Source organism: Carcharhinus amblyrhynchos, chromosome 1 (assembly GCF_965287045.1).
Source record: "Carcharhinus amblyrhynchos chromosome 1, sCarAmb.v2.hapA, whole genome shotgun sequence".
Classification (NCBI taxonomy): domain Eukaryota; kingdom Metazoa; phylum Chordata; class Chondrichthyes; order Carcharhiniformes; family Carcharhinidae; genus Carcharhinus; species Carcharhinus amblyrhynchos.
The window spans coordinates 62,218,780-62,242,400 of record NC_137324.1 but is presented as its reverse complement, the minus strand read 5'-3'; the positions used below and the strand labels follow the sequence as shown (position 1 = coordinate 62,242,400).

The window sequence follows — 23,621 nt, the reverse complement described above, 5'->3', positions numbered from 1 at the left end:
CATAGAAGCTATTGAAAGGGTACAGAGGAGATGTACAAGGATGTTGCCTGGACTGGGAGGCATGCCTTATGAAGTTAGGTTGAGGGAGCTGGGACTCTTTTCCCTGGAGAGACGAAGGTTGAGAGGCGACCTGATAGAGGTTTATAAAATGTTGAGAGGAATAGATAGGGTGGATTCTCAGAGGCTATTTCCCCGGGTTGAAATGGTCGCTACGAGAGGACACAGATTGAAGGTGCGGGGAGGCAAGTACAGAAGTGATGTTAGGGGTAAGTTTTTCACTCAGAGGGTGGTGAGTGAATGGAATCGGCTGCTGTCAGTGGTGGTGGAGGCGAACTCGTTGGGGTCTTTTAAAAGACTTCTGGATGAGTATATGGGATTTAATGGGATTGGGGGTTATAGATAGGTCTATAGATTGGTAGGTGTTGATGTGATCGGCGCAACTCGTGGGCTGAAGGGCCTGTTTGTGCTGTAGTGTTCTATGTTCTATGTTCTATGATAGCAGGACTAGAGGACACAGCCTCAAGATAAGGGGGGGGGCAGTTTAGGTCAGAGTTGAGGAGGAACTTCTTCACTCAAAGGGTGGTGAATCTCTGGAATTCTCTGCCCGTTGAAGAGGTGGAGGCTACCTCGCTAAATATATTTAAGTCATGGGTAGATAAGTTTCGGATAGACAAGGGAATTAAGGGTTATGGGGAGAAAGCGAGAAAGTGGAACTGATCCACTTCAGATCAGCCAAGATCTTATTGAATGGTGGGGCAGGCTCAAAGGGCTAGATGGCCTACTCCTGCTCCTATTTCTTATGTTCTTATGCTCTTATAACTCTATTGTCCAACCCTCACCCACTCCGATTCCCGTGGTGGACGGGGCTGTAAAATTCTAGCCGATATCTGGTTAAATTACAAAGAGAGATTACACAAACTCGGGTTGCTTTCCCTGGAATGTAGAAGGTTAAGGATGATTTGGTCAAAAATTTTCAAGGTAGTAAGAGAATGGCTGGGGGGCGGGGGATAGATTAGGAAAAAATATTTTTTCTGGATGGGGAGTCTGGGGCAAAGGAGAATGGTCTAAAAATGAGAGTCAGGAGTGAAATTAAGACAACACTTCTTTCTGCAAAGGATGACAGAAATGTGGAACTCTTCTGCGAAAAAGCAAGTGATGTTAGATGAATTCATTATTTTAAAACTGAGATTGATAGGTGTTTACACCAGAGATATTAAAGGTTAAAGGACAAAGTGGGTATATGGAGTTAGCTTGCAAAACAGAATTAAATAGCCTACTCCTGTTACTATGTTGAGTAGGACACCAGTCTGGTTCAGCCTGTAAAAGAGATGCAATCAGGTGGGGTGAATCAAGAACACATAACTTGTGGTAGGAGCCAAAAACAGTGGCACCATCAGTTCAATGTTTCACTGGATGAATTGCAGCTCATCTAAGGCTGAATATCAATAAGTGCAGGTGAACCAGGTAGTAGAGATGCTGTAAGGTTTATCACTCATCAGTTTTTTCGTCAGATCCCATTTCTAATGACATTTGGAAAACCATAGTTGACTCATTGTCTGCTCTAATTTCTTACTAACCTTCTTACTAACCTCCAGGCTGACACAGTGGCACAGTTGATGGCATTGCTGCTTCACAGCAATGGGGACCTGGGTTCAATTCCCAGATTGTGATCAGTATAGACTGAATAGGCTGATTGGCCTCCTTCTGCATTGTCAGATTCTATGATTCTTCGACTATTCTGGGGTGCACAGAATAGTCGAAGAATCATAGAATCCGACAATGCAGAAGGAGATAAGTCATCCTCAATGACACATCAAATTTAAGAATGATTTCCATGTAAGTGAATACATTTGTTGGTTGCCGTTTGATTTACATGGACAGGCACGGTGGCATAGTAGTTAGCATTGCTGCCTCACAGCTCTAGGGACCTAGGTTCAATTCTAGCCTCGGGTCACTGTCTGTATGGAGTTTGCACATTTCCTTGTGTCTGCATGGGTTTCCTCTGAGTGCCCTGGTTTCCTCCCACAGTAAAAAGTCTGACAACACCAGGTTTTAGTCCAACCGATTTATTTGATAATAGACTCACAAGCTTTCGGGGTTAGCCCCTTCGTCAGGTGAATGGAGAGTTCTGGCCTCAGACAGAGCATATAAAGCACAGACAGTTTACAGATTACTGATTAGAATGCGAATCCTTACACCTAACCTGCTGTTCAAGACCTGAAGTGGCTGACAATGTGAGTGGAAGGAGCACTGATCACAGTTTAAAGAGATGTGTATTGTCTCCAGACAGTACAGTAAGTGAGGTTTTGCAAACCCAGGCAAGTCACGGGGGTTACAGATAGTGCGACATGAACCCAAGATCCCTGTTGAGACCGTCCTCATGTGTGCGGAACTTGGCCATCAGTCGCTGTTCAGCGACTCTGCACTGTCGTGTGCTGTGAAGGCCGCCTTGGAGAATGCTTACCCGAAGGTCAGAGGCTGAATGCCCGTGACCACTGAAGTGTTCGCCAACAGGAAGGGAACAGTCTTGCCTGGTGATTGTCGAGCGATGTTCATTCATCCGTTGTCGTAGCGTCTGCATGGTCTCCCACAGTCCAAAGATGCGCAGATTAGGTGGATTGGCCATGATAAAGTGTCCCAAGGTATGCAGGTTAGATGTATTGTAAGTTTTTGGGCTACAGGGATAGGGTGGGAAAAAGGACCTGGGTAAGAAAGTCTGTCAAAGATCTGGTGCAGACTTGATGGGCCAAATGATCTCTTCTGTACTATGAGGATACTATGGGTGGGATTTTCCAGCATTGCTCGTCCAAAAACCATAAAATCCCACCCGAGATCAACGGACCTTCCCATTGTCCATCCCTCACCTGCTCCGATTCCCATAGTGGGTGGCATGGTAAAATTCTGGCTTATGATTCCTCTTTCTTTAAACACTCTGCATACCAAATCAAAAACATTCCATAAGCAATTCCAGTTCCTTAATAATTTATAATGTAGCCATAATTGAGTTGGCACAGTGGCTAGCATGGCTGCCTCACAGCACCAGGGATCCAGGTTCGAATCCAGCCTTGGGTGACTGTGTGAAATTTGCAAGCCCTCCCCATGTCTGTGTGGGTTTCCTTTGGGTACTCTGGTTTGCTCCCACAGTCCAAAAATGTGCAGGTTAAGCTGATTGGCCGTGCCAAATTGCCTCTTAGTGTTAGGAGGACGAGCAGGGTAAATAGATGATGTTGTGGGAATGGTGCCTGGGTGGAATTGTGGTCAGTGCAGACTCGATGGGCCGAATAGCATCCTTCTGCACTGTAGGGATTCTATGATTCTATGAATTGCTACCCTCCAAAATTGCATCCCTGGCTGTAAAGTGCTTTGTGAGAAATATAATGTAAAATTAAAATCGTGTTCTATGTGGTTTTCTGAACTGTGTGCTCCCAATTACCACTTTTTCAAAGAATGTATTTAGAAATACTCCTTTGTGGTTATGACTGTTTCTTTGATGTTTAAGCATCAATTTGCAAAGTGTGCACCAGAGTTCCAAGGAGGGGAGGGGCGGGCAGCCCATCCCTGTCCAAACCCCCTCATTTGTCCCCTTGATTTATCTTTTGCAGCTCCTCACTTCCACTCCTCCCAGATGTAGGTGACCAGGTTAAAGAGTCATCAGCCTGGAGAAGTGACTGCGTGTAGCCCTGTTCCTGGCTGGTGTGGCTATTGGAGCAGGGGGCAGCTCTAAGACAGACAGCCACAGCTGATGAGGGGCGGTGCTGCTGGGCCAGCCAGCCAGGCGGGACGCGCTTTGACGCCGTGCGTCGGTGGAGACGGAGCAGGTACGGGGCGAGCGCAGAGTCAGTGCTGTGATTGACACAAACTTTTGATCAAAAAAATGTAACACAGCAAGTCGGAAGCAACTCAGCGATCAAGCATGGGCTTCTCCGGGAAGTTAGGAAGCGTCCTTTTCTCCTTGGGAATATGTGTGTCTGCGGTTGGACTTGCCTATGGAGGTAAGTACATGCAGCTTTTCTACTGTAAAGTCAAGCAGTAGTTCTCCACAGAGAATAATGCAGGCTTGGTCCCAGACCAGAAAGCAAAGCTTTCCACCAAATGAATTAATGTCTGCTGTGGCACATTTCTGTTCCCTAAACCTGCTTGCTGGCCTTCCAATTGAGTTGTAGTTTCCATATTGTTGACAGATTCTTTTGTCCTGAAGGTTAACAAATCGACCCATCATCATTGTTATCAACCATTACCTTAAAAGGATATGGACAGCATGGGGTTAAAGTATTGACTTAAGTGGCATTTATCTGTACTTAATGTTTTAAAACTCTAGAAAACATAGTGAGGAATGCACAACATGTTCATAAATATATGGCCCATTTCCTGTTTCTTTTAAGTCTAGATCAGTTTAATTAAAAATGAACAAGGATTTTTTAATACTAGATTTTTAATGCAGGTGTGTGTATGTGCTTAGGTGTCTGTGTCAATTGATAAGATATGAGTTCGACTCAAGTAAGTGAGTCATTCAAACTCAGTTTATGGCACTTGCCCTACAGTTAGCTGTAATTTCAGCAGCTGTCAGTCCAGTGTTGTTTTCTGCTGTGATTCCTTCTTTCTTAAACTATTTCTTCATGATATTGAGGATTCTGTAGAGTAATGAAAGAACACAATTCTGTTTTTATAATGTGCATTGTGGTGCATTTCATTGTGATCTACTTCTTCCAAACATACAAGATGACAAATAACATACTTGTCAAATGAAATTTAGCATTCAGAGTAATTTGCCGTCTTTCCAGCCTTCCATGGCTCACTGGATTGGATTGCCATTGCTGATTCTGATCTTGACGGCCTTCTATAACTTGTCACTAATCAAATCTATTGCAAAATGTTGGAATTCCTTAAATGGCATTGAAGGAGGTGCTTGACCCACTAGCTTGAGCTAATCTTTGAAAACGTTGGAGAAGAAATTTTCAATATCTTAGTGACTTAAATTCTTGATATTGGGATTTTTTTGGGACAACATTTTGGAGGGAGGATATTGGCATTTATATATTGTTCCAATGCAGAATACTTTTGCACAAGTGTTTTTTTGATGGGGTGGGGTAGGCGAGGGAGTGAAATGCAGCGAGACAGAAGATGATTAAAATGGTTCGAGCTGGCTTTGAAATAGTTTCCCCAAGGCAAATCAATAAGCAGTACATTCGCTTGTCTGGGTAATTAACAAACCTTCTACCTGTTGCATCAGGCAGTCTATGGCACTTGACAGGGGCCATCTGGGATAGCTGCAAACACTAGGGGTTTTTTAAAAAATAGATGCGTACAAGTCTGGTAATCGGAATTTTAAACAGAAAGCTGTGAGGCCAATCCCACCAGGTTTAAAAAAAGCATACAAGAAGAACATCATTTTTATTTCACCCTATTCACATCTCTGGGTGTCCCCACGTTCTTTATAGCTAATTAAGTACTTCTTGAAGTGTAATCAATATTGCAGCACTGAATCATAGCAGCCAATTTCCACAGTCACGTCCTGCACACACAGTGTGATAATTACCAGATAATCTATTCTTAAGTTGTCGATTGAGGGATAAATATTTGCTAGTACACCAAGGAGAATTCCCCTGCTCTTCTTTCTCATGGGATCTTTTACAACAGATGTGATCTCATTTTAACTCATTGGAAATATGGCACCTTTGACAGTAAACTTGCAGATAATGTTCCAGACACCATCGTCACCATTCTTATATATGTCCTGTCTCACCAGCAGCCTGTACCTACCTGAGATGGTGGTACAGTGGTGTTCAGTTGGGAGGGAATTGCCCTGGAAGGCCTCAACTTCAACTATGGACCCTGTGAAGTCTCATGGCACCCAGGTAAAATATGGGCAAGGAAACCTCCTACAGATTACCATGTACTTTCCCCCTTCAGCTAATAAACCAGAATCCATTTTGAATGCCATTTGGAGGAACCACTAAGGGTGACAATGTACTCTGAGTGGAGGACATCAAGATCCATCAGTAAGATTGGCTCAGTAGTACTACCTCAGACTTAGCTGACAGGATCCTAAAAGACATAAAGGCGGATGCTGGAATTTGAAACAGAAACAGAAAATGCTGGAAAATCTCAACAGGCCTGGCAGCATTTCTGGAGAGAGAATAGAGCCAATGTTCTTCAGAGCTGTCCTAAAAGACATAACTACTAGATTTGGTCTTCAGCAGGTAGTGAAAGGACCAACACAAAGGAAAAACATACTAACCAACCCACCTGCTATAGATGCATCTGTCCATGACAGTGTTAGTAAGACTATGCTATTGGCAGTCATCATCTATCAGTGCATTCTTCTTGGCAACACCTCTACCAAATCAGAGTCCACTTGCCAACCAGTCAGCATTCTCTTCTCATGCAGTACGAATTGTTGTTTTCTTGCATTGTGCCCTGATAAGTGTAAGATGAAAATCTTTGACACTTTTTTTAGTAACAATTAAGTATATTCTGCCTCTTTTGTAAACTATACATGCTACTTCTATTTAGTATGTATGTAGTCCTACATTGTAGCTTCACCGTGTTGGCATCTTGTTTTTTGGTATGCCTGATGCTGCTTCTGTCGTGCTTTTCTATATTTTTCATTGTTCCCTTATTTTAATAATGGCCGTCAGCAATATGCCAGGCCATAAGATTACAGATTATTGTGGAGTGCAATTCTGCTGTAGCTGATGGTCTACAGTGGCTCATGAATGCCTGGTTTTGAGCTACTAGATTTGATATGAATCTAATTTAACATTGTAGTAGAATCACACAACATAGTGGAAAGTGTCCTCAGTGTGAAGATGGGACTTTATCCCCAGAAGGACTGTGTGGTGGTCACTGCTACTAACTGTCATGGACAGAAAGGTCTGAGTGTTAGATGGGCATAGGCATGTTCAGATACATTGTCCACTCTTGGTTCTGTCACCACCTGCTGTCCATTTTGGCTGATATGAGCTTCAAAACTTGGTTGGGGGTTGGGGGGGCGGGGGGGCGGTTGGGGGGGCGGGGGGGGGGCGGTTGGGGGGGCGGGGGGGGGGGTTGGGGGGGGCGGGTTGGGGGGGGCGGGGGGGGGCGGTTGGGGGGGCGGGGGGGGGGTTGGGGGGGGCGGGTTGGGGGGGGCGGGGGGGGCGGTTGGGGGGGCGGGGGGGGTTGGGGGGGCGGGGGGGGTTGGGGGGGGCGGTTGGGGGGGCGGGGGGGGGTTGGGGGGGGCGGGGGGGGCGGTTGGGGGGGGGCGGTTGGGGGGGGGGGGGTGGGGGGGGGGTGCGCGTGGGGAGTGGTTACTTAGCAATTCTTTGTGATGGATAGTGAAGTCCCTATCGAGTAGAGACTGTGCCCCAGCTACCTCAATGCTTGGTATTGAATATGGGAGGGACACTGATTCATCAACCAAGGGGGAGTTTACTGATAATCAGCAGGACCCGTGCCCACAATTGACCTGATGCCATGAAACTTCATAGGGTCTGGAATCAATGATGCAGACCCATTTAGTAATGCCCCCCTGTGTTGTCACCTCGGGTGGGTCTGTCTTGCTGGTGGAACAATATGTGTGCAGGGATTATGTTGGATGAGTTAGGACATTGGCTGTAAGGTATGCTCCAATGAGCATGACTTTGCCAAGCTGTTTGTTGCTTGACTAATCTGTGAGACAGCTCTCCTCATGTTGACCCAAGTTAGTGAGGAGGACTTTGCAGGGTCCACTGAGCAGGGTGTGCCTTTGGCGTTTGCTGGGTTAACGCCAGATGGTTTGTCCAGTTTGAGTCTTACTTAACATTTTTGTAGCAGTTTGTTACAATTGAATGACTTGAACAGTTGAACTTCATGATGTTACTGTAGGTCTGGAGTAACATGTTGGCTGAGTAAGAGCTGCAGATTTTTTGTCTTTCCCATAAAGTGTTTGTGGACAAAATGGGTTTGTACAATAAGCTTGTACTTTCGTAATCATCGTAACTGATACCACTAGCTTCTTATTCCAGACTTTGCATTATATTTAAATTCCCCAGTTCCGGCAGTCGGATTTAATTTATGTCTGGGTTGCTGGATTATTAGTCTAGCAACATCCCCTCTGGAGCCTAGTAGATCAATGCAAAAGATAAGGCTGAAGTATTCACAGCAATCTTCAGCCAGAAGTGTCGAGTAGATGATCCATCTCAGCCTCCTCCAGTGGTCCCCAGCAAGTCTCCAGCCAACTCAATTCACTCTACATGATATCAAGAAACGATTGGAGGCACTGGCTACTGCAAAGGCAATAGGTCCTGATAATACTCTGGCAATAGTACTGAAGACTTGTGCTCCATAACTTGCCGCTCCCCTATCCAAGCTCTTCCAGTACAGTTACAACACTGGCATCTATCCAACAATGTGGAAAATTGCTCAGGTATGTCTGTACACAAAAAGCAAGATAAATCCAACCCAGCCAATTACTGCCCAATCAGTCTACTCTTGATCATCATTAAAGTGATGGAAGGGGTCATCAACATTGCTATCAAGCAGCACCTGCTCAGCAATAACCTGCTCAGTGACGCCCAGTTTGGGATTTGCCAGGGTCACTCAGCTCCTGACCTCATTACAGTCTTGGTTTAAACATGGACAAAAGAGCTCAATTCCAGTGGTGAGGTGGGAGTGACAGCCCTTGACATCAAAGAGCCCTCGCAAAACTGGAATCAATGGGTATTAGGGGAAAACACTCTGCTGGCTGGAGTTGTATCTGGTACATAGGAGGATGGTGGTGGTTGTGGAGGGTCAGTCTTCTCAGCTCCAGGACATCTCTGTTCAGCACCATTCATGACTTTTAGATACTGAAGCAGCCCCTGTTCAAATGCAACAAGATCTGGACAATATCCAGGTTTGGGCTGACAAGTGACAAGTAACGTTCATGCCACACAAATGCCAGGCAATGACCATCACCAATAAGAGACACTCTAGTCACCATCCCTTGACATTCAATGGTGTTACCATCACTGAATCCCCCACTGTCAACATCCTTGGGGTTACCATTGACCAGAAACTCAACTGGGCTCACCACAGAAATACAGTGACTATGAGAGCAGGTCGGAGGCTAGGAATACTGGGGTGAGTAACTCACTTCCTGACTCCCCAAAGTCTATCCACCATCTACAAGGCACAAGACAGGAGTGTGATGGAATACTTCTCACTTGCATGAATGGGTGTAGCTCCAACAACACTCAAGAAGCTTGACACTATCCAGGACAAAGCAGCCTGCTTGATGGGTACCACATCCACAAACATCCACCCTCTCCTCCACTGATGCTTAATAGCAGCAGTGTGCATTACCTACAAGATACAGTGCAGCAATTCACCAAAGATCCTTAGACAGTACCTTCTAAATTCACAACCACTTCCCTCTAGAAGGACAAGAGCAGCAGATATATGGGAACACCATCACCTGCAAGTTTCCCTCCAAGTCATTCACCACCCTGATTTGGAAATAAATCGCCATTCCTTCGCAATCACTGGGTCAAAATCCCGGGGTTCCCTCCCTAATGGCATTGTGGCTGAACCCACAGTACATGGACTGCAGCAATTTCAAGAAGTCAGCTCCCCACCACCTTCTCAAGAGCAACTAAGGATGGGCAATAAATGCTGGCCGGCCAGCGACACCCATGTCCCACGAATGAATTTAAAATAAAGACCACTGTTCTGATCTCTGTTGACATAACGTCTTGAATTATTTGACTGATTAACATTTATAATTTGTTTAAGAAGGGTTGTTTAAGAAGGGTGGCAGGCAAAAGGCGGGGAATTATAGGCCAGTTAGTTTAACGTCTGTTGTAGGAAAAATATTAGAATCCATGATCAAGGAGAAAATAGCGAGGCATCTTGAGGAGAATTGTTTGGTAGAGCAGACGCAGCACGGTTTCGTTAAGGGGAAGTTGTGTCTGACAAATTTATTGGAGTTCTATGAGGATGTGTCTAGGGCGGTGGATAGAGGAGAGCCGGTGGATGTGGTCTTTCTTGATTTTCAGAATGCATTTGACAAGGTGCCTCACAAGAGGTTATTGCAGAAGGTCAGGGGGCATGGAGTTGGGGGTAGGGTGTTAGCGTGGATAGAGGATTGGCTGTCAAATAGGAGGCAGAGAGTGGGGGTCAATGGGTGCTATTCGGATTGGCGGTTGGTGACTAGTGGAGTGCCCCAGGGGTCGGTGCTGGGGCCTCAGCTATTCACCATTTACATAGATGATCTTGAGGAAGGAACCGAGTGTATGGTGTCGAAATTTGCTGATGACACCAAGATTGGTGGAACGGCAAATTGTGCAGAGGGTGTGGAGAGTCTGCAGAAGGATCTAGATAGGCTGGGCAAACGGGCCAGGAACTGGCAAATGGAATTTAATGTTGGCAAATGTGAGGTTGTCCACTTTGGTAGGAATAATGGTAGGAAGGACTATTACGTACGTGGCGAAAAACTGCAGCATGCGACGGTGCAGACGGACCTCGGGGTCCTTGTGCATGAGTCGCAAAAACCCAGCCTGCAGGTGCAGCAGGTGGTCAGGAAGGCAAATGGGATGCTGGCCTTCATAGCGAGGGGGATTGAATATAAAAGTAAGGAGGTCTTGCTGCAGCCGTATAGGGCATTGGTGAGGCCTCAGCTGGAGTACTGTGTGCAGTTTTGGTCGCCGCACTTACGCAAGGATATTTTGGCCTTGGAGGGAGCGCAGAGGAGGTTTACTAGGCTGATTCCGGACTTGAGGGGGTTGAACTATGAGGAGAGGCTGAATAAACTAGGCTTGTACTCGTTAGAGTTTAGAAGAATGAGGGGAGATCTCATTGAGACGTATAAGATGTTGAATGGGATGGATAGGATAGAGGTGGAGAGGCTCTTCCCGCTCAGAAAGGACAGTAGGACTAGGGGGCACAGCCTCAAGATAAAGGGGGGGCGGTTTAGAACAGAGTTGAGGAGGAACTTCTTCACTCAAAGGGTGGTGAATCTCTGGAATTCTCTGCCCGTCGAAGTGGTGGAGGCTGCCTCGCTCAATATTTTTAAGACGCGGGTTGATAGATTTTTGATAGGCAAGGGGATTAAGGGTATGGGGAGAGGGCGGGAATGTGGAACTGAGCCACGACAGATCAGCCATGATCTTATTGAATGGCGGGGCAGGCTCGAAGGGCTAGATGGCCTACTCCTGCTCCTATTTCTTATGTTCTTATGTTTCTTATACAAAAGAGTAGTAGTGGCAGTGTTTGAAGTGAACATCCATTCTTGTTTCAAAATGTGTGTCCTTTTGTAACAAAACCTGGCATTTTTATAGTATCTCCTTTTTGGAGGAAGACACCTAACAGGGTATTAGAAGAAAGAGAATAAATCTATTGGATGCAGTGTCAGAGAAAAAGAGATGATTAGAATAGCTAACAAGTACTTAAACATGAAACAAAAGCAGTTACCAGTTCTTTTTAAATTGGAACTTAGAATCATAGAATCCTTACAATGAAGAAGGAGGCCATTCGGCCCATTGAGCCTGCATCAACAACAGACCCAGTCAGGCCCTATCCTTGTACCCCCATGTGTTTACCCCTAATCCTCCTCTCACTAAGGATCAATTCAGCATGGCCAATCAACCTAGCCTGCACATCTTTGGACTGTGTGAGGAAACCAGAACATCTGGAGGAAACCCACTTCTGTGCCTGTTCTGGTACACTGAGGGAGAATTTAGCATGGTCAGTGCACCTAACCAGCATGTGTTTTAGACTGTGGCAGAAAACCGGAGGAAACCCACGCAGACATGGGGTGAAACTCCACACAGACCGTCAACGAGGCTGGAATTGAGCCTGCATCCCTGACGCTGTGAGGCTATAACAACTGTGCCACCATGCTGCCCACATGGAAAGCTTTTGTTAACATTTTTTCCCAAAAAGCTAAATAAATTAATTCCAAAATTGTTGGTAGGTTACTTGGTGGCAACACAAATACAACTGTCAGGAAGACAACAGTAAACATTGTAATATTCCCCCTGAAGGAGGTGCACTGCCCACAGCAGTGCTGTAATACAAATGTAGCATAAAATTTCAAAGAACATTACTCAACTTAAAATTACCGTTCCTCAGATGCCATTATTCCAATAGTACAAGCATATAGAGTTCTATGGAGTATTTTAATACCTTTGCTAATATTTAATTATAAAGTCAGATAGTATCCTTCAAAAGACTTTCAACCACCCTTCTTTAAGTGTAGATAAGGTAGTTGCAGGTGAAGAAGACAATTCGTTAACCCAAAATGTTCGTAAAGTTCTCCAGTTTTAGCTTCCAAATCTGAAATAATCCAGTGTTTGTCTCCCCAGTTTCTAGAAATCTATTCAATATGTTGATTACTTTTTAAGAACAATTCCTACACATTTCAAACCATAAAAAGCAAATTTTGGATTAATGTTCCCTGAACTGCACTTATTTAATTTAGTGATACCTCGGATTTATATTTAAAGTCATTAATCTAAGATCATTTCCCAGAAGCTTTTTCAGGCTGACGTTCTTCCAATTTTCCTCATCACTCAGACCTCTGGCTTTGAAGATCAGTCTTGCATATCTTGCACAAGAGTGGCACAGTGGTTAGCACTGCTGCCTCACAGTGCCAGGGACCCAGGTTCGATTCCAGCCTTGGGTCACCGTGTGGCGTTTGCAAGCTCTTCCCCGTGTCTGTGTCGGTTTCCTCCCACACTCCAAATATGTGCAGGTTATGTTGATTGGCTATTCAGAATTGCCCCTTTAGTGTCAGGAGGACCTGCAGGGTAAACACGTGAGATTACGGGAATAGTGCCTGAGTGAGATTGTTGTCAGTGCAGGTTTAATGTGCCAAATGGCCTCCTGCTGCACTGTTTGTATGTATCTCCACTGAAATGTGCACCAAGACTTTCACTTCTGTCTCGGCAAGCTCAACAGGACTGGACACAATATGTGAGATGTGATCTGACCAGGATACTTACAGTTTAGTCTCTGTTTTCTCTGACCCAATATTCTACTTATTTGGCTGTTCAAACCTGAAAGATACTACAGATGTAAAAGAGCTGAACAAAAATGCAAGAAAATAGAGCTGTGACTTGTAGCCTATTTTGTAAAATATCTTTAAATCCAGATAACGAAAAAGTAGGTTTATACAGAATAGAGAAGAGATTAGATTAATATGGATGAGTTGAGGTGTTTCTACTTGACCTTTGTTAGTATTGGTCCCAGATTTGTCCTCTTCAGTGTCTTTTAAATTGGTTCTGATTTCCTCAATCTGTACATCACTTCTTTCTAAAAACTACTAGTGACACCAAATACAAATTTTAATTAATTTAAAACTCTGCTTCAGATGTCAACCCGCACCAAGGCCCACACGTTCATCATTTCTAACTTTGCTGAAGTACACTGCCTCTCATCATGGTTTCATCCTTCAACATCTCTGTAAGGTACTTACAGCTTAGTAGTTTAGCTCTTTTTTTTCTTGTATTTTTGTCCAACTCCTAACATGTGTAGTAGCTTTCAATTTTGAACGACTAAATCAGTGGAACATTGGGTCAGAGAAAGCAGAGACTAAACTGTAATTTATAAACTATCATGTATGTGATTGTGATGTTGATCACCTCCATACTAAAGCGCATTATTTTTTCTTGAAATGATTTGGCTTTCATGCAGAAAGGCTGCACGAACAAAAGTTCACCTATTTTTGCTCTCTGGGGGTCATTAGTCTGTGGGATTTGCTTCGCCAGTGTATTGAAGGCAGTGTCATTGAATATATTTAAGGCTGTGTTAGTTAGATTTTTAATCAACAAAAGAGTCAAGGGTTGTGGGGAGGTTGTAAACATGAAAGTGGAATTGAGGCTACCATCAGATTGGGCATGATCTCATCGAATGGCAGTGTAGGCTCAGGGCGTCAAATGGCCTATTCCTGCACTTAGCCCTTGTGTTCTTCTGCTCTTAACAGTCCTGTCTACCTAATTACAGATTTCAAATAAAACTGCGCTTTATTGCTTCTTACTTTATAGTCTACAAACTTGCCTAAACATGTTGCAAGTTGTTTACATTCCAGTAAGAAAAATGGTTTAAGCTGCCGTGTAGTTTTCTCTTTGATTTTTTTCGGTCAAGTAGGTAATTATGTTGGAATATTAAGTATTATGTCTAGACATAATCTAGTAATGTTTAGATTAATCTACCACATACGGGCTATACATTAAGGTACCAATCCTTGTTGATGGTGATAGAAATCTGGCAGACTTGAGGTACATTGGATCCAAATCATTTACAAGATGGAGAAGATAGAGAGCTGTGGATGCATACAATAACAATAGTCACAACAACTTGTATTTGTATAAAGCCTTTTACATCGAAGTTCCTTAGGTGATTTTTCTGAGATATAATTGGGCAAAAATCGACATTGGTCAAAACGAGATATTTGGAGGGGGTGAACAAAAAGTTTGTTAAAGGGTTTTTAAGGAGAAATTTTGGGAAGAGTATGTAACTTCTGTGGTGGTGATAATGCCAGCAAATGATATGCCAAAGGGGAATGCACAAGCGGCTAGAGTCAGGGAAAACAAGAATTTGTGCTTGTAGGGCTGCAAGGCTATAGAGATGATAATGGATGAAGCCTTGATGGGAGGCAGTGTACTTCAGCAAGGTTAGAAATGATGAATGTGTGGGCCTTGGTGCAGGTTGGTATCTGAATAGCTTGACACTATCTAGGACAAAGCAGCCTGCTTGATTGGCACCACATCCACTTCCTCCTCCACTGACACTCAGTAGCAGCAGTGTGCATTATCTACAAGATGTAGTTCAGCAATTCACCAAAGATCCTTAGACAGTACCTTCTAAATTCACAACCACTTCCATCTAAAAGGACAAGAGCAGCAGATACACGGGAACACCATCACCTGCAAGTTCCCTTCCAAGTCATTCACCATCCTGATTTGGAAATAAATCGTCATTCCTTCGCAATCACTGGGTCAAAATCCTGGGGTTCTCTCTCTAATGGCATTGTGGCTCAACCCACAGTACATGGACTGCAGAATGGGAGGAACCCACGTAGGCACGGGAAGAGCTTGCAAACTCCACATGGTGATCCAAGGCTGCAATTGAACTTGGGTCCCTGGCACTGTGAAGCAGCAGTGCTAACCACTGTGCCACCCTTGTGCAAGATATGGAAGACTGATCTCCAGAGCCAGAGGTCCAAGTGATGAGGAAAATTGGAAGAACAGTAGCCTGATATCAGAGTTTTAGATTAATTAAAATTTATAAAGGGCAGAGAATTGGAGGTCATTTGGAAGGGCCAAGACTGGAGGTGACTGTCTTGGATGAGATTTTGTCGTAGATAACAACAACAACCTATTCATAAGATATAGGAGCAGAATTAGGCCATTCAGCCCATTGAGTCCACTCCACCATTCAATCACGGCTGGTATGCTCCTCATCTATATTGCATCTTTAACATAATAAAACATATTGTTTGTTGTGCAGTAGTTATCTTGGACACAGCAAGATCCACATGGCCATGAGATGAATGACTAGATAATCACAGACCTGAAAATTTCTAAGGAGAGAATTAAATAGTCAAGTGGTACTATTGGTCTCCTTGATAGTGCAGCAGGCTGATGCCGGTCTAACAATTCCACTATTCCCTTGGTGTGACCTGCCTTATGACTTCTCAACACCATGAATCTTGACTGTGTGAGCAGAGTAGCTGTCTGGTGTCAGTCTGCCCCCCCAACCATTGTAAAAAGTCTGACAACACCAGGTTTTAGTCCAACCTATTTATTTGATAATATACTCACAAGCTTTCGGGGTTAGTCCCTTCGTCAGGTGAATGGAGAGTTCTGGCCTCAGACAGAGCATATAAAGCACAGACAGTTTAGAGATTACTGATTAGAATGCGAATCCTTACACCTAACCTGCTGTTCAAGACCTGAAGTGGCTGATAATGTGAGTGGAAGGAGCACTGATCACAGTTTAAAGAGATGTGTATTGTCTCCAGACAGTACAGTAAGTGAGGTTTTGCAAACCCAGGCAAGTCACGGGGGTTACAGATAGTGCGACATGAACCCAAGATCCCTGTTGAGACCGTCCTCATGTGTGCGGAACTTGGCTATCAGTCTCTGTTCAGCGACTCTGCACTGTCATGTGTCGTGAAGGCCGCCTTTGACAGACTTTCTTACCCAGGTCCTTTTCCCCACCCTATCCCTGTAGCCCAAAAACTTACAATACATCTAACCTGCATACCTTGGGACACTTTATCATGGCCAATCCACCTAATCTGCGCATCTTTGGACTGTGGGAAACCATGCAGACGCTACGACAACGGATGAATGAACATCGCTCGACAATCACCAGGCAAGACTGTTCCCTTCCTGTTGGCGAACACTTCAGTGGTCACGGGCATTCAGCCTCTGACCTTCGGGTAAGCATTCTCCAAGGTGGCCTTCACGGCACATGACAGTGCAGAGTCGCTGAACAGCGACTGATGGCCAAGTTCCACACACATGAGGACGGTCTCAACAGGGATCTTGGGTTCATGTCGCACTATCTGTAACCCCCGTGACTTGCCTGGGTTTGCAAAACCTCACTCACTGTACTGTCTGGAGACAATACACATCTCTTTAAACTGTGATCAGTGCTCCTTCCACTCACATTATCAGCCACTTCAGGTCTTGAACAGCAGGTTAGGTGTAAGGATTCGCATTTTAATCAGTAATCTCTAAACTGTCTGTGCTTTATATGCTCTGTCTGAGGCCAGAACACTCCATTCACCTGACGAAGGGGCTAACCCCGAAAGCTTGTGAGTATATTATCAAATAAATAAGTTGGACTAAAACCTGGTGTTGTCAGACTTTTTACTGTGTTTACGCCAGTCCAACGCCGGCATACCCACATCATGACCCCCAACCATTGACAGCCATCACTGTCTTAGTTTGTTTAAGATGCACCAGTGATTTTATTGGAGGATTTAAAAAGTTATACTGCCATAGAATTTTTTCTCCTGTAGAACCGTCTAGCCTGATTTTATTACAAACTAAAACCCCTAGGATATTAAAACAAAGAACAACCCAGCACGGGAAACAGGCCCTTCGGCCCAACAAGCCCGCGCCGCCGCATCACCCTACACCTATTCTACCCTGCGTGTCTACGAATAGAACCCCTGACTTAGCCAGATTCAGGGGGGCATAGTGTCAATTTGGTAAAACCAATCAGCCTAAGAGCACATCTTTGGGGTGTGGGAGGAAACCGGAGCGCCCGGAGGAAACCCACGCATCCACAGGGAGAATGCACAAACTCCCACAGACACAGGCCCAAATCCATGTATCTGCACAGCTAGCAGTGCTAGTCACTGAGCTGTTGCGGCGCCCATCTACCGGTCCAGGATCAAGCACACACACCGACACGAAGTACTAGGCCACTCCTGGAATCTCCAAGAGTAGCCCACGCACGACCCACCGTGTGCATGCCCCTTGTTTGACAACGAGGTGGACCTCCACCTGCGGAATAAAAGACAAAAACGTTAATCACAAGCCTGCCTTTCCGGTCTCTCCCGAGGTTCTAACCCTTATTTAATACCCCTACCATAACCCTCCATCCTCGTTTCACTCGTGCCTATCTAACTGAACCTTAAATGAGTCCAATGTTCCCGCCTCCACCACCCTACTCGGTAGCGCGTTCCATACCCCCACAATTCTCTGCGTAAAGAACCTTCCTCTCATATCCAAATTATATCTCTCCCCCCTCACCCTTAAATCATGTCCTCTTGTATTTGTAACCAATCTAGGGAGCAGTCTCTCACTATTGACTCTGTCTATTCCCTTCAGTATCTTATATACCTCTATCATGTCCCCCCTCAATCTCCGTCTTTCCAAGGAGAACAGTCCCAGTTTCTCCAACCTTTCCTCGTACCCCAGCCCCTCCATGCCAGGCAACATCCTGGTAAACCTCCTCTGCACCCTTTCCAGAGCCTCCACGTCCGTCCGGTAGTAAGGTGACCAGAACTGGACGCAGTACTCCAAATGCGGTCTAACCAACGTTCTGTACAACTGAAGCATTAGACAGCAACTCCTGTACTCTATACCCCTTCCTATAAAGGCTAGCATTCCATAAGCCTTCCTGACAACATTCTCCACTTGTGTTGCAACCTTCATGGATTTGTGAACCTGCACTCCCAGGTCCCTCTGTGTTTCTATACTCCTAATTTGTCTACCTTTAATCACATAGCTCCTCTCTGCATTATTCCTTCCAAAATGCATTTGTCAGGATTAAATTCCATCTGCCACCTATCTGCCCACTGCACCAACCTATCTATATCCTGTTGTATCACCTCACAATCCACTTCGGTACCCGCCAACCCTGCCATCTTGGTGTCATCAGCAAACTTGCTGATCACACCACCTACGCTCTCTTCCAAGTCATTTATGTAGACTACAAAGAGGAGAGGTCCCAGTACTGAGCCCTGCGGCACACCACTGGTCACTGGCCTCCAGCCGGACAAAGTCCCCTCCACTACTACCCTCTGTCTCCTATTACCCAGCCAGTTCTCAATCCACCTAGCTACCTGACCTCGTATCCCATGCGCCTTAACCTTTTCTACCAGCCTACCATAAGGGACTTTGTCAAACGCCTTACTGAAATCTATATAGATGACATCAACGGCTCTCCCATCGTCAACCGTTTTTGTCACCTCCTCAAAGAATTCCACCAGATTCGTAAGGCAAGACCTCCCTCTAACAAAGCCATGTTGCGTATCCCCAATCAGACCGCAACGCTCCAAATGCTCATACATCCTACCCCTAAGTACTTTTTCCATTAATTTCCCTACCACCGATGTCAAACTCACCGGCCTATAATTTCCTATAATATTCTTAAAGGAAGGCTCATAATGTTGTTGAAGATGAGAATTAATTCCACCAACAGCAAGAAGCATTTAAACTCCACCTTCAAAGTTGGAAAACATCCCACACGGGGTGTATAATCAGACAAGCATTGACTGAGCCAGAGGACGAGATATCAGAAGAGACAATTAAAAGTTTGGTTACACACGTAGGTTTTTAAGAAAGGTCTTTGAAGGAGGAAAGAGAAATATGGAGAGTCAAGTTTAGGGAGACAAATCAAGAATTTAGGGCTCAGGTAAGTGAAGTCATGTCATAAATGATGTGATGAAAGTAGAGAGAATGTTATTGCACTTTTAGCATAATTTCTGACAGATTTAGAAAGTGTCCAAGATGCTCATGGAGCCGTGTAAGCACTCCATTAAACCCAGGCTGACACCTCTTTGGAGCTGCATTTTACCCCGAAGGAATTTCCACATCATTTACCTCCAGAATCTGGCTGAGTCCTGATTTCTAAATTTTTACAACTATAGTGTTGCAGCAATGCTAAAATAAATGTTAAAATTTGCATTTGTGCCGTGAAGAAGTGTTATATAATGCCATAGACATGAAAGGAGCTAGGGAGGAAGAAAACGCGAAGCCAAACCCAAACTGCCTCTATGTTATTAAAAGTGATAACTGCTATGTGAAGCAAGCAGCTGTGCTATGTTATACTTAATCATTCAAAGACTCCCCCGTAGTTAACGGAAGAAATTACGCCTTTTGTTCATGCCCGTTTAATCTAAGGATCATTTAAGAGGCATTCTTGGAGTAGATTATCTGTGGAAACCAACAATTAGTTGGTGTTGTGTACTTCTGTAGCGATAAATCAAAGCCAGATTTTAAACCTGCCAAACAGCTGCTAAACACATTGGTGGTAATTTTAATCTAACTCGCTGGGTGGGAAACCAGTGGATTAGATGGAATTCTGATTTCACATCTACTCTTGAAAATGGCCATCTGAAAACAAACAAAAGGTACATTTTACTAACTAAAATTTATGTGACTCATTATTTGGTGTCATTCAGTATGATTGTGCTGATCATCCAACTCAATAACCTGATCTCACTGTCCCCTCACCCATATCCTTTGATCCACTTTGCCTCAAGTGCTTAGAGATCACAGAAACCCTACAGTGCAGAAGGAGGCCATTTGGCCCATCATCTGCACCGACAACAATTCCACCCCAGGCCCTATCCCCACAACTCCACACATTTACCCTGCTAATCCCTCTAACCTACACTTCCCAGGACGCTATGGGCAATTTAGCATGGCCAATCAACCTAAACTGCACATCTTTGGACTGTGAGAGGTAACCAGATCACCTGGAGGAAAGCCACGCAGATACAGAGAGATACCATTAAAAACTCCACACTGACAGTCACCCAAACCGGGAATCGAACCCTGGTCCCTGGAGCTGTGAGGCAGCAGTGCTAACCACTGCGCCATCCAGGAATCAGTCTGGTAAGCCTTCTCTGTACCCTGTCTAGAGCAAGAACATCAGATAAGAAAACCAAAACTTCTCTCAATATTCCAAGTGTGACCTCATCAAGGCCCTGTATAATTGCAACAAGACATTCCTGCTCTTGAATCCTCTCATGATGAAAATCAACATACCATTTGCCTTTTTTACTGCCTACTACAATTGTATGTTTACCTTTAGTTACTGGTGTATGAGGACACCCATGTCTCGTTGCACATTCCCTTCTCCTAATTTATGATAGTAATCTGACTTCTGCTTTTTGCTACCAAAGTGAATAACCTCACGTTTTTCCAAATAAAACTGCATCTGCCATTCATTTGCCCACTCATTCAACTTGTCCGAATCACACTGAAGGATCTCTGCATCCTCCTCCCATCTCACCCTCCCACGAAGCATTGTGTTATCTGCAAGTTTGAAGATATTACATTTAGTTTCCTCATCTAACTCATTAAGATATATAGTGAATAAATGGATAGTAAATAGTTCCAGCACTGATATCTGGGGTACTCCACTAGTCATTGCCTGCCATTTGGAAAAATGCCCATTTATTCTTACTTTTTGTTTCCTGAACGCCAATCAGTTTCCTATCCATCTCAATCCTGTGCGTTTTAATTTTGCACACCAATTCTTATGCGTGATTTTGTCGAAAGTCTTCTGAAAGTCCAAATAAACTATATCCAACGGTTCCCCTCATCAACTCTACTAGCTATGTCCTGGAAATTGTGCAGATGATTTGACCTATATAACTCAATGTTTAAGTGTGTTTTTAAACTCACAATCATTGGTGGATACAGATAGCTGGGATAAATGTGGTTATTTTTAATGAAAAATTCAATAGATACCATTAAAAACAATAGTCAACAACTACTTTGGATGACTTGGAGCCTCTGATATCTATTTGCCGAAAGAAGAACAAAATCCTTTTTCAACTACCTCCACTCACTTATCTGAAGTTTTGATGGGCTTTGTGTTTCATATGCAAAACAAAATCTTTTGTCTATCATGAAGACTAATGATAAATTAGTGGTTCTCAAACTGTTTTGGTTAAAATACCCATTTTCAAATGGCTTTGTAACCACTCATCCAAATTATAATACTATACAATGATCACAATATGAAAGTGTTGGATGTAGAGAATATAAGTTTGAGGTAATTAAATATTAAACTAAAACTTTTTCGACTTGAACTAGACTACTCATTTAGCATCTACCACCAGCCTTGCAGGTCTGCCTGATGATCCTCCTGCCACTATCTTCCATGTGCACTCCCCTCCTAGGTGAATGAACTAGCCCACTCCGCACTGCACATGTAGCAGCTCAACTTCACTCCTGTCTCCCAGCTCTCGTCAGACCTGCCTCCAGCCTCTACTCATTTGCTTACTGTTGACTGCTGCACCCTGGGCAGTCGCCCATGTTACTCATCTACTACTGACACATGTACATTAAAGGATACAAACTAAGAGCTCTCTCCATGCTTAAGTCAACACATATTTCTGTTCAACGTCACACTGATGTCTGGGTCACGTGCTCTTCTGCATCACTGCATGGATGGTACTGTACTCAATCCCACATTAATCCTAAATGTGCCAGACCCTTATCTACAAGTTCTGAGCCAGTAGATTGTGCGTTCAAGTCACAGTCTGGAGACATGAATATTAAACTATAACTGATATTGCAGTGCAGTACTGAAGGAGTTAGAGTTGTTTGTCCTTTGGTGGAGATGTTCTTGAGAGTTATCTCAAGGGCAATTAGGAATGGGCAGTAAATGCTAGCCTTGTCACCAATGGCCACAGCCCGTAAATAAATCAGGAAAATCCAAGGATGAAATCTTTATTACATTGCTGTTTGTGAAGCCTTGCTGTGCACAAATTAGTTGCCACATTTCCCAAATTACTGACTTAATTTCAAAAGTACTTCATTGGCTTTGGGATGTCCTAAGGTTGAGGAAGGCACGATAAAAAATGCAAATGTTTTTTAAAGTAAACCGCCAAATCTTGTGCAGTCAATGGTGATTATTTCTGAAACAGTTTATTTGGACACCAAACTTGTGTTACAAATGAGATTTCATACTCCACTCTCCACCTGTCTGCAGCAACCTGCTGATCATCATTCTATTTCCTTCTGTCATTACTCTTTCTGTAAGAGTCCTATTTTGTGCCCTGTCCGTTTCAGTGGTACAGTGGATATACTGTATACAGTTGACTATGCTGTCACCTCTAGACCTTGGATTTTAATGTAACTAAATCTGGGCAAGAAGCTTTTGCTCTCAAATTCAGTGTGCTTGGGTAATTGAGTGCTTCCTCGCATGCACACTGGGGAGTTAGAAACAGGATTTGTTTTATTTAAAAGAATCAGGGGGAAAATTCTTACGCAATTGGACATTTTTCAGACTACTGCATTTTCTGGGGCAAAGTGGAAGCTGCAGGTGAACAAAAATCCCTCAAAAGAGCAACTAAACTCTGGCTGAGCAAGTGTCATTTTGGGTGGCACAATAGTTAGCACTGCTGCCTCACAGCACTAGGGACCCAGATTCGATTCCCAGCTTGGGTCACTGTCTGTGTGGAGTTTGTACATTCTGCCCATGTCTGCATGGGTTTCCTCCCACATTCCGAGCATGTGTGGGTTAGGTTGATTGGCTGTGTTAAATATACCCTAGTTTTGGGGGGAATTAGCAGTGTAAATATGAGGATAGCGTGGGATTGTTCTCGGTGCAGGCTCGATGGGCCAACTGGCCTCCTTCCATGCTGTAGAGATTCTCTGATGTTTTTTGTCCTTAAACCATGATCATGCAGGGGATGAGGATAACCCAGTGGACTGTGATCATGGTTTGCCTAGGTTAGGGAAGAGCAAAGGATCAGCCCATGAGGTAAAACTGAGGCACTTTCTGATGCAATTTTCCAAAGCCATGTCGGCCTTTTAGCTAAGATGAAGTGTCAGGTCAAGCCTGGGATGGGATGCAATGCCTCATCTTGTCAGCTTGGATCTTGTTTGATCGAGCCCAAAATAGGATGCAATGTCTTGTCAACTTGGATCTGGTTTGTCCCTGTGTGGACCACGATTAGATTTAATTTGAATTGGCTTTTTTGATTAAAAATAAAGCACCGAAATGTACCAATTTAAAAAAAACGGCTCTTCACCAGGAAGATTCTACACTGTGCTTGATAAACTTTCCTTATGAAATAATTGGCAAGATCTTCCGACTTGTCATACTGGTGGGCTCATCTGGGAGAAGGCAGAGAATTCTGCCCAGTTTGTGTCATTTTACTTCCTAAAAGCACCAACATAGGAGTTCCGGTGCTCATTTCT

At 44.2% G+C, this 23,621-nt stretch overlaps 1 protein-coding gene across 1 annotated transcript in view; it reads left to right on the top strand.

Moving 5' to 3' along the window:
* Nucleotides 1-3,861: 3,861 nt before the first annotated feature.
* Nucleotides 3,862-23,621, top strand: part of LOC145341010 (chondroitin sulfate proteoglycan 4-like) — a 111,095-nt gene continuing 91,335 nt past the window's right edge. Inside the window, exon 1 of the mRNA XM_080185694.1 lies at nt 3,862-3,992. Coding sequence (XP_080041820.1) covers nt 3,914-3,992 — 79 coding nt within the window. The 5' untranslated portion in view covers nt 3,862-3,913. The remainder of the gene's footprint in view (nt 3,993-23,621) is intronic.